Source organism: Malaya genurostris, chromosome 1, assembly GCF_030247185.1.
Source record: "Malaya genurostris strain Urasoe2022 chromosome 1, Malgen_1.1, whole genome shotgun sequence".
NCBI classification, from domain to species: domain Eukaryota; kingdom Metazoa; phylum Arthropoda; class Insecta; order Diptera; family Culicidae; genus Malaya; species Malaya genurostris.
This window is the reverse complement of record NC_080570.1, coordinates 109,398,672-109,411,676: the sequence shown is the minus strand read 5'-3', so window position 1 is coordinate 109,411,676 and position 13,005 is coordinate 109,398,672. Positions and strand designations below refer to the sequence as shown.

The 13,005-nt window shown below is 35.7% G+C and overlaps 2 protein-coding genes across 3 annotated transcripts in view; one reads left to right on the top strand and one right to left on the bottom strand.

Moving 5' to 3' along the window:
• The window catches only part of LOC131425389 (mitochondrial protein C2orf69 homolog), a 63,111-nt gene that overhangs the window by 27,466 nt on the left and 22,640 nt on the right, over positions 1–13,005 (top strand). The gene's annotated exons all lie outside the window — the stretch shown is intronic.
• Positions 6,178–7,945, bottom strand: LOC131425390 (TWiK family of potassium channels protein 12). Its single transcript, XM_058587232.1, has one exon. The coding sequence runs from the start codon at positions 7,339–7,341 to the stop codon at positions 6,298–6,300; it is 1,044 nt and encodes a 347-aa protein (XP_058443215.1). The 5' UTR covers positions 7,342–7,945; the 3' UTR covers positions 6,178–6,297.

The following is a 13,005-nucleotide window of genomic DNA, read 5'->3' as shown; positions in this document are numbered from 1 at the left end:
TGGAGAACATTCTTACAATTTATCATTTTGGCAGGACTGAAGCCAGTGGCGATATTTAATTTATAATATGGGCTTCGCTGTTTTGTCCGAGCTAAATGGCAATGATGCTTTCCAACGAGAAGATCAAAACAGTTTATCTAACTTATGGCGCCAAAGTGAAATGGTTGAAGTTCTGTTTTCACTGCCAGTGTCGGAACCGAGATGAAGGAAACGAATATCCCGGACTGGGTAAAGTGATCAAAATCTAATTCGCAGTATTCTTCATTTGTAATCCTCAAGTAATTCCTGGTAAGCAATGCAAACAACCGCATCTACATTCAGTGAATAAACTTGAATCGTAGGTATGAAAATACATGTATTCGAATGACGAATAAGATCCAACCCAATCGGGCTTTAAAAAAGTACGGGTGTGTAATGTCAGAGACATAACTGGATGTCGTAAATACGAGTAAAACTGACACGCTTTCTTTATACTTCCGAATTCGAGTTGGTAGTTGATCAATTGTGTGAATTGTGCAACTTTCTCCTTTTTCACTACTAGAATTTTAAACGATGCGCCTAGACTAAAGTACAGATTAGTTACATCAAACATTCTGAAACACAATTAAATTTTATGATATATATTATTAATTAGCCAGTATAGTCCTTTATAATAAAAGGCGGATGGGTAATGTCAGAGACATAACTGGATGTCGTGAATACGAAAACAACTGACATGTTCCTTAACACTTCCGAATATCAATTGTATGAATTATGCAAGCATTCCCCTTTTTCACATTTTTCGCAAAAACAAAGAAGGCTTCACTTGATCTCGATTACTGTGAATTTCATACAGCGAAAAGTGCACAAATCTAATCAAACTGTTCTTGATTTGCACTAAATTGAGGATAATTACCTTCGATTTGCGAACAACAAATCCTAATAGTTTTAGAAAACTTTTAGAGCCATTAGAACGGTTGATTTTGTGTAATGCTCTCCACCGTTGGTTTTTCACCAATGCTAATGACTGGCAGCTGTGACGTAATCGCTCTTGTCGAAAGCGAAACTAGCTTTACAAACGACATAAAATACATCTGCTCGCAGTGGCGATAGAATCCAAACTGATCCAATTTTTGTTAAGAGGTTTCATTTTACGTAATTTCGTTTGTAGCTTTTTCACTAATGGGCGGTCCTAACGGCTATAAAAATAGCCGCATAATTTTAATGTCGATTATTTCATTTCGGATTTGCATTTCATTGAAAGAAACTATCAGGATGCTGTACGGGATTCATTCCTGCCATTCAGAAGGACCAAATTGTGGAACTCACTACGATATTAAGCACTGTTCGGAACATTTTTCTCGAACGATTTGTTGTACAGCAGCAGATATTTTCTTCTCTTCCTCAGAACGCGTTCTGATTGGCTGGTGTTGACATGGGTCAAATGAGACAGGTTTTTCAATAGTGTACTATTGAAATACTTCAATGCTTTTGCTATACACGTTTAAGTAGAAAAATTTCGATTCTGTTGGTAGTTAGATTATATAAATCCTTTCACAGATCACTGAGCTATGAGCTTTAAAAATACGAGAAAGGCAAACGCGCCTTATGAATTATCCTCTTTGACACTCGTTTGTACCAAACATTTAAGAAAAGTTTAATTTTGAACTATTTGAGATTATGTCACACAACTGAAAATTTTATCATAAAATTGTGATCATATTTCCGATGGCATGTTGCAAGAATTATGTTGATTCATTAGATACAACAGGAGATATTCACGATCAAAAACTTATCACTCTCTCAGAGGGTAAATTTTGAAAAGGCGCCCCATAGTAAAGTAAGTCGTATTCACGACAAAAAAAATGGTGGCTCTGAAAAGAATCTTTTATGAAAGTGCTCGTGATGGAGAGATACGAGTCGAGTTCGAATTCCGATGGGTACTCAGTATCATCAGCATCACAATAAATAGAACAAAATTCAGAACTTAGAACATACTCAGAATTCAGTTGCAATTTAGTTCTGGAACTACAATTTCGAAACTGAAATCAGTTCCGGGATCTTTTTCCACAATCTAGTTTCAGCACGCAGGCTCTGAATTCTGAACCTATATTCCGGAGCTAAGTTCTGAAACTCGAAGACGACTTCTCTCCACGACTACTGAAAAGCAAATGAGAGTTACGACCTGAGCGTTTGAGGTTTTTAACCACGCAGAAGGTGCACTCTCCGATGAAGATTCGATTTTTGATTCGAAGAGGATCTCGATTTTTAATCACGGTTCTCCTTTTATATGCGTTCAGTTGAAGATATGTGCCTGACTACCTCGAAATCGTCGTCCTTGCGCGAAAAAGCCAAGCAAAAGTAAGGAGTTTCCGCGTTGTTTTCAAAGTTTGAGAAAACTTAACTTTTGAGTTGTTTATAATTATCTCACACTGTTCAAAATATTATTCTGAATTCCTAATCGTATTTTTGATGAAATGGTGAAATAATTATGTTGCTGCCGTTAATACAAGTCGAGATATTCACTATTAAAGTAAAGTAAGTCATATTCACGACAAAATAAAAAAAAGTTATCCAGACATTGAATAGATAAATAAACTAGTGATTATCACAAAATCAGTAAAAATTTTCATAATAAAATGCTGAAAAATTTGTTATCGAGTCCAACACTGAAAACAATTTATTTTAAAAGTTTATAATCGATTTACAAAGGAACCCATTTTTGATTTTGAACCCCAAGCCAAACATTGCAAAAAAGGATAAGGAAGAGTTTTTGTTAGAAAAACTTTTTCCTTTCAAAACGCAAATCTTACAATATATGGAAGGTTGGCAGGGAACATAATTATCTATGTTGGGACAAAAGTTGCCTTTTTTGTAATTTGACTTCATATTTTTAAGAGCGGTTTTTTTTTCAGTGTAAAATTCGATTAGTATTTTTTTCAGTATTTTTTCGAAAATTACACTTTTTTGAGAACATCACCAGCACAACAATTTTTTGTAGGATTTGTCATTTTTCTACTCTAATTAATTGCAAAAAATTGGTATACCACTTTCGAATTCAATGAAACTTTGTCCTAAGGTAGGTTATTATGTTCCCTTCCAACCGTCCCTGTATCGTAAGGAGGACAGTTTTAGAAAAAAAGAGTTTCTAACTAAAACTTTTTCTACATCATAATTTTTCAGTTTATAAAATAAAAAGACACTGTAATTTTTTTTGTTTCGATTATAAAGACTTTAACCTTGCGGGGGTTGGGAATCAAACCCAGGCGGACTGCGTGAAAGGTATCGACTTACCCATCACGCTATACCCGTCCCCACACTGTAAATAACTTTTTATCAAAAAATGTTTTTTTTTTTTGTAAATTGAAAGTTTTCCAGTATTTTTATTGGAAAATTTGACTAATTTTGTGAAAACCAATAGTATAATACTTTTTTGTAGGCTTTGTCGTTTTTCGTCAACTATTTGAATGGTTAAAAAAGTTTAGACCTTATAAATGACAGTCTAGACCAATTTTGGCAAAACAAAGTATGCAATATGACATTTCAAGGTGACCGTCGATAGAAACCAGGGAAAATAAATGTAAAAGTATTGGTGAAACAATACTGTTTCGAATTGTAATAATATTTGTGAATAGAGATGGGTACAGTTATAAGAAAATAATGTAAACATTGAAACTATTCTAATCACTTATCTAAACAGAATTGACTAAATATTTTTAATTTAGAAGATGTACCAGCACAATATTTTATGCAGATGTCCTCCATGCATTCTGATAGCGATATTTCGTTTCTATAGTTTTGGCGAGATATCGCTTTATTTGAACTCGTTAATGCTGTATCGATTGTATCGCTTTGTGCTGCTAATACGAAGAAGTATATTTAAATAAAAAGTACTTCCGGAATTATTCCCTTACTCAAAAAATACAAACCAACAAATTCTACACTTTTGATTTTGTCGACAAACTCATCTTGTTCGGGGAGGAAGGTAACCTCACCCAGAGAACACTGACACTTCCGGTTGAACGAAAGGGCTTGATGACAATTGACTCTGAAAAGATTTATCAGGCAAATTTGAAGCTATAAATTCATATATTGACGAGAATATTTTAGTCGCGGCTAAGTGTATCAACGTATTCCATCTATTTATCTTTCGATTTTCGCGAATGAGCGCATGATTTTGAAAAGATTGCAATACTTGAACTGCTTGTTTATTGTTTGCATTTCTTTGCGACGGTAAATAAGAGAAAATAGTGGCGGATAACTTGGAGGGGAAGCAATGTTTGAAATGAAAAGAAGGAAAAGGTATCGGTATTTAAAAAATGTTGAAGCTTTAGATGGTGATGTACGAAAGTAGTTCTGATCCGTTAAATTAACTTGTCAATGTGCGACTAATAGAAAATAAATCCATTTTTAGTGCATTGGAAAGCTTGTTTTTCCTAATTATGTATGGCATCACTGCCATTATAAAAGGGTGGTATTACCAAAACTAAAGCACGCCGGCAAATTTTATATCGCGAATTATGAGTTATCCAAAGGTTTTCTAATAAATTGTTTAGATCAGAGGATAAGTTTATCGGTGTAGTTTCATAAAGCTTGCTTATGCTACAGAGCTACACAAAGCGGTTGAAATCTTAATGTGAGTGAAAAATAATAACATTTTAAGAAGAAACTTCCAATGAAGATCCGCAAAATTTTTGCACAAATCATTTTTCAGAGTTGATAGTTAATCGTAAGCATACATCAATAGGACGAATGATTATGTCATCAAATTGCAGTAGCAATTCCACGCAAAATATTTATCCCTACTCATAGAAAAAATGTGTTTTTATTGCTTTGTTTATATCAAGGGCATGGCAAAATAACGGATGGTGGAGGCGGTTTCTTGGTAGCTATGAACGGCTGAATAAAAAATCGGATAAGTGAAATTTAGTTTGGAAAACCCGTTTAAGTATTTTTGGATACCAAAATCGAATAAAAACATTGATAGCAAAAACCAGACATGTATTTTGCAATGCAAGAATCGTTTAAAAACATCTTTTCTGCAGACAATATAACTTTGAATGCCAAAACCGGACATAGACTTAACCGGTTCTTCCAAAACAAATGTATTTATCCGGTTCTTGAATTCAAAATTTTTACAAACTGCCGCTATGGGAACGCAGCATAGATTAAGTTGCCCTTAAAAACAAGCAAGCCATACTTCGTCCGAAGCGACAGTCAGTAAAAATTTTGAAAGCAAAAACCGGATAAATACATTTGTTTTGGAAGAACCGGATAAGGTTTTGTCCGGTTTTTGCATTCAAAGTTATTATGTCCGGTTCTTCCAGAAAAGATATTTTTGAAGGATTCTTCCATGTCCGGTTTTTGCTTTCAATGTTTTGGCATTCAAAAATACTTAAACGGGTTTTCCAAACTAAGTTTCACTTATCCGATTTTTGCTTTCAGCCATTCATAAGTGGCTCGCTTCCACGGTCACCTTAAGACAACTACGTGCCCAGTAAATTTTATTTCTACATGTCCAAAAAGTTTTATTTAAATTTGCCAACTGCGAGTATGAGTTAGCGCGAAATTTGTCATATTTGTCAATGAAACATTTTCAACAATTCTGTATAAAATGTTCAAAACGACGAATGTAACAATGAGAGATTCTCTTTATTTACGTTCTCTTTCCTTTATTATTACGGTACTCTTAGCAATCCTTCTCTTCAATTATTTATCAATAATAATAACTAAATCTATTATCTTTTAATCTGTACTAAAGAATTTACCGAAAAAAGCAGGAATCGAAAGAGAAAGTAAACAAAGAGAATCTCTCATTGTTACATTCGTCGTTTTGAACATTTTATACAGAAATGACTTTATCCAAAAAAATTTCAAGTAATTATATGCATATTTCAATGCGTATATGTTATAAATTAATCATCATGTTCTGAAACCCCATCCGAAAAAATTTTCTTGATTACACACCTAACATTACACTTGGAACCTGTAAAGTTCTGTATGAATGGAAGATTGCATCATTTGACAAGTGCTAATCTGTATCGCTTAGTAATGAAATATGAATGTCTCGGACTCAGAAGCAATTCTGTTCACTCTCCCAAACACTCCAAGTTCATCGATTGATCAAAGTTTAACACAACGTCGAGCTGCTGAAAAGTAAACATTAGAGCGATTTCACATTTTTCATGTATACTTCACTTTTTTATTTACGCTATTTGACAAGACAAAAATTCTCACTACGTATTAAATATGAATCTCTTAGAAAAACACATGAGATAAAGTTGATTTTGTATCGCCTGTTCTGTCACTATTGGAATTTCAATCGTAGTACTGGGAATCCTTACTGCTGCCGAAGCACTTCGCAAACTTGGAGCTCATGTCCTCCAAACAAAGCCGTGTGTCTTCTTTGATTTCCTGCATTTTGATGCGTACCTCCTCCCGCATAAGGATGTAACACATGGCAACCAGACCCATTCCGAGTAACATGTAGACAAAATTTATCACTAATTTGGTGGGTTTGCCACTTTGCGAGTCCAGAATGTTCGCTCCTGGTACGAGATCTCCGATTCCAATCTTGCACAAACTGGTCACACAGAAATAGGCTGAATCCAGATAGGACCATTTTTCCCACTCGGCAAACATGATCGTACCGGTCGCAATGTAAATCGAAATGACCCACAGACAGGCCGTCGTTGGTACTATGATTCGTTTACGTTGCGGTACTCCATTTCCGTCTTCGAGTGCCAGGTCATCATCGTTATCATGGCTACATTCGTGAAGCCAAGTGTAGAGCCATTTAAAAGTGGAAGCGAGAACTTTTCCCATATTCATAAAGTACAGAATATACAGTGGTATTCCGAATGTGGCATAAATCACCGTAGCACCTTTACCCCAAGCCGTCCGAGGTACCATGTTTCCGTAGCCGATCATGGTGAAGACAGCCAAACAGAACATTAACGCCGCTGGAAAGTTCCACGCCTCCTCCGGAGTTCGTCCGTCGTATCCCCGACGGATCGCCTCGGCAAAGTCATCCTGATAACGTTTGAGCACTAAATCCGCATCCAGATGCCAGATGGAACTGTTGAACAGGTTGTGCTGCTCGGTCACTTCCCACAGTTCTGCCGCACAATTCCGCCTCAAATTTGCTACATGCTCTATCAAAGGATTCGGTTCCTGTGTTTCTATCGACATGAAACTAGCTGCTCCGACCAAGGCGTACACAACGATCAAACCACCGACACCAACCTGAGTGCACATAAATGCGATAAACTTCCGACAGCAGTCCTTCACTTTCTCCCGCGGGTCACTGGTGGTGGTCGAGGAAGATCCCCGGCTCCGCACCGACGATCGCTGTCGATTCATTCTCGAGGAATTTGTTTTTCCCAGTGTTCACACAATTTGTTTTTTTCCGGCTTTCTCCCGCGGATTCGACCAACACGACTCTATTTCCCGCCACTAATTTTAGAAGCAAACAAGAACTAAATGTTTAACAATTCATTTCCATAATTCGCTCGTCTCATTTCGATCATCGTTTTCCACCACGTTCGATCAGCTTCATTAGAACGGATCGGCAACTTACAACGAACCGTGCGATCTTCTCGTTCTCTCTCTCTGTCCGCTCTCACAACCGTCGTGTTTTCCTCACACCTGTATCTGTGTGGGTACTCATTCTCACACTGTTTCTCAAACTCGCAGGAAGTTTTCTCTCAACGCGAAATGGAACTGTCACTTAGTGCCAAGAAGTTTATCTTTTCCTCCTTTTTCGGGCATTTTTTCACATTGCCCGTTATCTGAAACCGCGGTTTAAATTGATCTTCCGATGCACTAGTCCGCTGCGATGGTTCCGACAGTGGGAAAATGTCAGGATCCGAATTCGATAACGTACCGCGAGGGATTAAATCTCGATGCTGGGATAATTTGCTACTATTGTTGAAGATCGGGAAAATGCGTTTCGACAGCTGCTAGTTTCGATTTCTACTGCACGGCTCTTGGTTCGCTCACTTGCTGCGATGATGATCAGTAGAGAAAATTGGGAAGATTTTCCGAGCGTAGTTTCCCACACGCGAGATTCCAACATATGTATGTATATTTTTGCTCGTAGGCGCGCTCAAATGTAAGCAAACATGTTGTAAGTGAGGAAGCGTAGCATGAAATTGGCGCAGTAAAATCGACAATCGATTAATTAGACAAATTATTAAATATTTATATTGGCTAATCGCGCGGGAGGAATGTAGTTTTCATTTGGAATACCGGTTATCCCAAGTAACAATTTTTGTTACGCTAGCTTGTTTGTGACTAGTTTGCAACCAGATATTTGAGTGATTGTTACTAACATCTAACCACTTGCATGACTCAAAAAGCGTATTTTCTACTAGTTGTCAAGTCGGCTAAAAATATGTTGTCGTTACGTTGTAATGCCATACTGAAATAACTTATCTTTTCATAACTTGAAAATAACTTTTTTCCAAGTAAACTAGTTGAAACTTAGTCACCATCGACATTATAAACATTGAATGAATCCAGAATACTTTTCTATCATCAATGAAAAAGCAGAAGAGTACTTTAAGTCACAAACTTGATACAAGGTACAAATTTCACAACGATCCAAAAATTGTCGAGCGGAAATCAATTTTACTTAACTGTTTTTTATGCGCCTTCAATCAAAATCTGTTTATAAAGATATAAAAAATAAACAACAAAATAACTTTATGATCAGAATGCTCAAAATTATTCCAAGTGGAGTGATTTCTCATCATTTTAAATTCATATATCATGAGAAATATAATATTATCACAATCGATGTTCAATCCCTATATTATTTTCTTCGTGTTTATCACAGTGCATAGAACAAAAATGACTATTGTGCCTTTCACTATTTTCGGCAAAAAGTAGTTTTGAAAAAAGTAATATCCTGATTTTATTTACGTTTCAGACACTTCTTGAGACTCCATATTGTGTTCGCCATATTCAAGTCAACAAAGGTTATTTTGTTCGCATTTTAGTTATCATAACGTTGGGAAAACTTAACGATAACTATCTGAATTACTGAAGAAATTATATGTTATAATCTTATAATATCTAAGTTGTTGCTATATCAATTCACAGTAACGATTCACATATACGTTAACGTATTTATAATGGTTTCGCAACGGAAAATAAACCTTTTATCAACTAGTAGCTAAAAACATAGCTGTGATTAAAGATATGTTAGAATCAAGTAACGATAACTTACAAATGATAGTTAGTTTAATATTTACGTTATAAAGAAACACTGCTGTCATCTTGTTTTAACCAGTATAACATAAAAAACATGTTCGTGCTCTTGTTGCAACACAGTTGGATTAAGTGGTATCAAAACTAGTTATGGGTTGGTACTATTGAAGTCAAATAAACTTATTTTCAACTAGTAACTAGATATGTTTGGATCAAGTAACGATAGCTTATAAATTATATTTAATTCAATATGACACAAAGATGTTATGATTGGAAACCTAAATAACTATTTCGTAACTAGTTATGTTATGATGAAACATTGCTGTCACCATGTTCTAACCAGTATAACATAAAACACATATTCGTGCTCTTGTTGCAACATAGTTTGGACTTTGTCGTATCAGAACTATTTGCGGATTGCTACTTGGGATGTTAAATGGAATGCAGCACCCTAGTTGAACGGTTAGGTAAACATGTCTTCGAAATATTTACTTTTATTTGATTGTTGTATTAAATTTATCTAGGATTTTCTGTGCTTTATTGTCATATAATGTTTTATGAAAACCCCGGTGAAATAGGTTAAATCTTTGTTTCAGCTAAAAGTTTGGGAACATTAAATTAGGTAATTAGAAAACATAGAAATACAGAATGGAGTCTCGATTCGAATGTCTATTTCGTGATTTGAGCGAATTTGGTGCGTTTTATGTCGTTTTCGCTTGAGAAAACTGAAACTGACCCAGGGTAGTTTCATCAAACAAACACTTTTCACGAAACTGTTTTGGGTTCGCACTTAGCAACGGGGGTTTGATATAAAAACCAGGTTTGAAACTGACTCAATTTTTAGTTCAACAATGTTGAAACTAGGTTCGAAACTAGCTACAAACAAACGGCTTGACAGCAGTTAGAGTGGAAACTGGATTAGGTTTGGCATCAAGCGAAAACGACATTAGATTACCAACCGATGCTACTATTCCAGATGAGATACGATGAACTATTTACAGAATGTCGATCGAAATCTAAAAATATCACTATTCTCTAATTTATTCTGATTATCCAGATCGATTTAACAAAATTCCAGAGATCTGACCGACAGATAGCGTCTCTCTAGCGTACAGTTAAGACATCTCTCAGAAGTCTTCTGTCAAAGTTTCATACAATTTCGGTTCATTAATGTGTTAGTATTTGTGCTTCCAGTGACGCTTCTTTTGGGAAATTTGTCTTAAGTTAACTCATCAATAGCTTAATATACTTAATTTGGTACAGCTTTTTGGTTGATTATGAAAATTATTATGAAATAATGATTAAATCTGATTTATCATTAAAGTGACCTCATCAACGACTTCATTTAAAATTTTTGAAGTATAGTTTGGTAGGTGCGGTTAGGAGAGCTGGCATCACCGGGAGTGCGATGTGGTGCCTGGGTGTTGGGTTATTGAACATTGCTGATTTGCGAAATTAAAAATATGTTAAAGCGATGGAAGCTATGAATTTACCACCCAGAAAAATCTAAAATTGGTCTGCACCAAACCCATCCGCGAGTGTTTATTTTATTTTATTTTATCAATAGTTGTGTGTCATCTCGCGTTGTTTACAGCAATGTGAATATCAATAGAAGAAGCAAGATACTGGTGAGATCGTTCCTTAAAGATATTTCACATTTCTCTTATTTACAATCTTATTATATTTCTCCGTACAAAAAATCGGGCTAGACCAAACTCCGTCAATTATTCAAGGATCGTTTGATCTATTTTTCTTCGGGTTAAATGCTAAGTTTCGGACGCGCGCGTGAAGTTTATAACCGTGTAGATACTTTTTTTGCGACCGTACTTAGCTAGGACGTATGTAAATATAGTTTAGACTGCGAGAAGGATCCATTTAGTATTATATTGTTTTGGTAAGGGTGTAGATATCGACATTACTTCGTATTGCGTAATTTTTGATTGATGATTATCGAGTGATATCTTTCCAGTATTATGGAAGTCTATTAAAAAAAATTGAACACTTTGAAATATATGTATGAATGGATATCGAACCTCCATCTCTCGCGCAATGCGATATAACGCTTATTCAATGATTCCTTAACTATCCAGTAAACAAATGTTCACCATCTTTATTGGAAACTAATCAGATTCGCCGAAATTAACCTGTTAGTCCTCCCTCTCATTTTCTCCGTCTTCCACCATCTTTTTGATCACTAATTAGATCTACATGCCGGTTCTAACCCCGTTGTTCGTCCACGCTCACTCACTGCTCCCTCAACTAACCTTCTTCTTCCATCTTCATTTCCACTTTTCTCTTCTATCTTGCCTTTCAAGGAAGCTGCTCTGTAATGCTGTAATATTGTGTCATCAACTAGTTATAGGGTTAGTAGTTTAGTTTTAACTGTTAGTTTTAATTGTTAGTTTTAAACGTAAATGTATCTGTTGGATAATTGTAGTCTGTTGATACAAAAGGTGAGGAGGTTTTATGCCTGCTGGAGAGAGAGATTGCTATATTTCATCTCCATCGGGCTCCCCAAAAAAGAAAAGAAAATTCGTATTTAAGTAGGAAGCACATATTAATACAAAACGCGATAAAACTGCAACGGATTCTCGGTAGCCGGCTACCCAGAGCACTAAACACATGATAATTTTATTTAAAAAATTTACTAACAAAAGAACCCCTTCCAATGATGCATGTGGAAAGGCAGAAGATTTATCGGTTTCTAGTAGCAACATGCAGAAATTTAATCGCGTTTTTCTTAAAACCAAAAGTCCGTGAACACGATCCTGCAAAATCTACTGAACCGATTCTTTTCAAACTTGGAACATACTTTCTTGGTATAAAAAGCTTCCACCCTACGCTTTTGAAGTTTTTCCATTTTCATATTATGGTACGAACTGTTGAAAAAATCAAAATAATAACATGAGAACGACGGCGGGGGAGAAATAACTCATAGTTTAAGAAAATTTACGAACATTTTTGATTTCAGACAATTCTACGCCGAGTTATCGTGATCACCGCGCAACGTAATTCTCAAAAGAGGTGTTGGTATTGGTATAAACTACCATCACCTTTTCAATTTGTAAAAAGTTAATTCAAGTTAATAATGATTTAAACGTGGCAGCCGTGCACGAATCGAACGAAGCACGCTGGGTGCTAGGCGGTGGCGTTTTCTTCTTCCGTACCAGCACGTACCGATTCGTACCGGTTTTGCATAATTTTGTATGACAGTTTGAAAGTCTTGACACTCATTGCACTATAATTTCGGAACCGGTGGTTCTCTGAATGAGACTGCGCAGTATCTTTTAAGACACTGAGAGCTTTAATTTGAATCATGATTTGTGGAAATCGGGTTAACCGTTGCTGAAAAATCGAAGTGAGTTCGGTTTTTGGAGTTTTTCTTCACTATTATCGGTGTTTTCGGAAGCGGTAACCGGGGACTAGTAGTCCCAAAGTAGTTTTGCATATTCACTAACTAACAAGATCTGTCAACTAGATGAATTTATCAGTAAGTTTTATAAAAATCCCTATTAAAAAATCCTCATGAAAATAAAACTTTTGCACTTATCGCGCTGTAATACCGGAACCAAAAGTCGGATCTGGATCAGTTTTTCGGGAACTTTTTAAAGAATTTCACTAATACTAGTACAAATCATTTTTCTTACTCTCCGAGTTCATTTTTATCGATGGTATATATTTGTATTTTTGATTAAACGAGGAAAAACATCGATGAAAATCACCACTGTCGGCATTAGAAATTTAGAAAAATCACCATTTTCTTGTTTTCATTTTTCATACGCAGATGTCTCTTCTGGAACGGTTTTGCTGAAT

Bases quoted from the DNA above. Each gene is read 5' to 3' on its own strand.
- LOC131425390 (XM_058587232.1), bottom strand. From the start codon at position 7,341: ATGAATCGACAGCGATCGTCGGTGCGGAGCCGGGGATCTTCCTCGACC.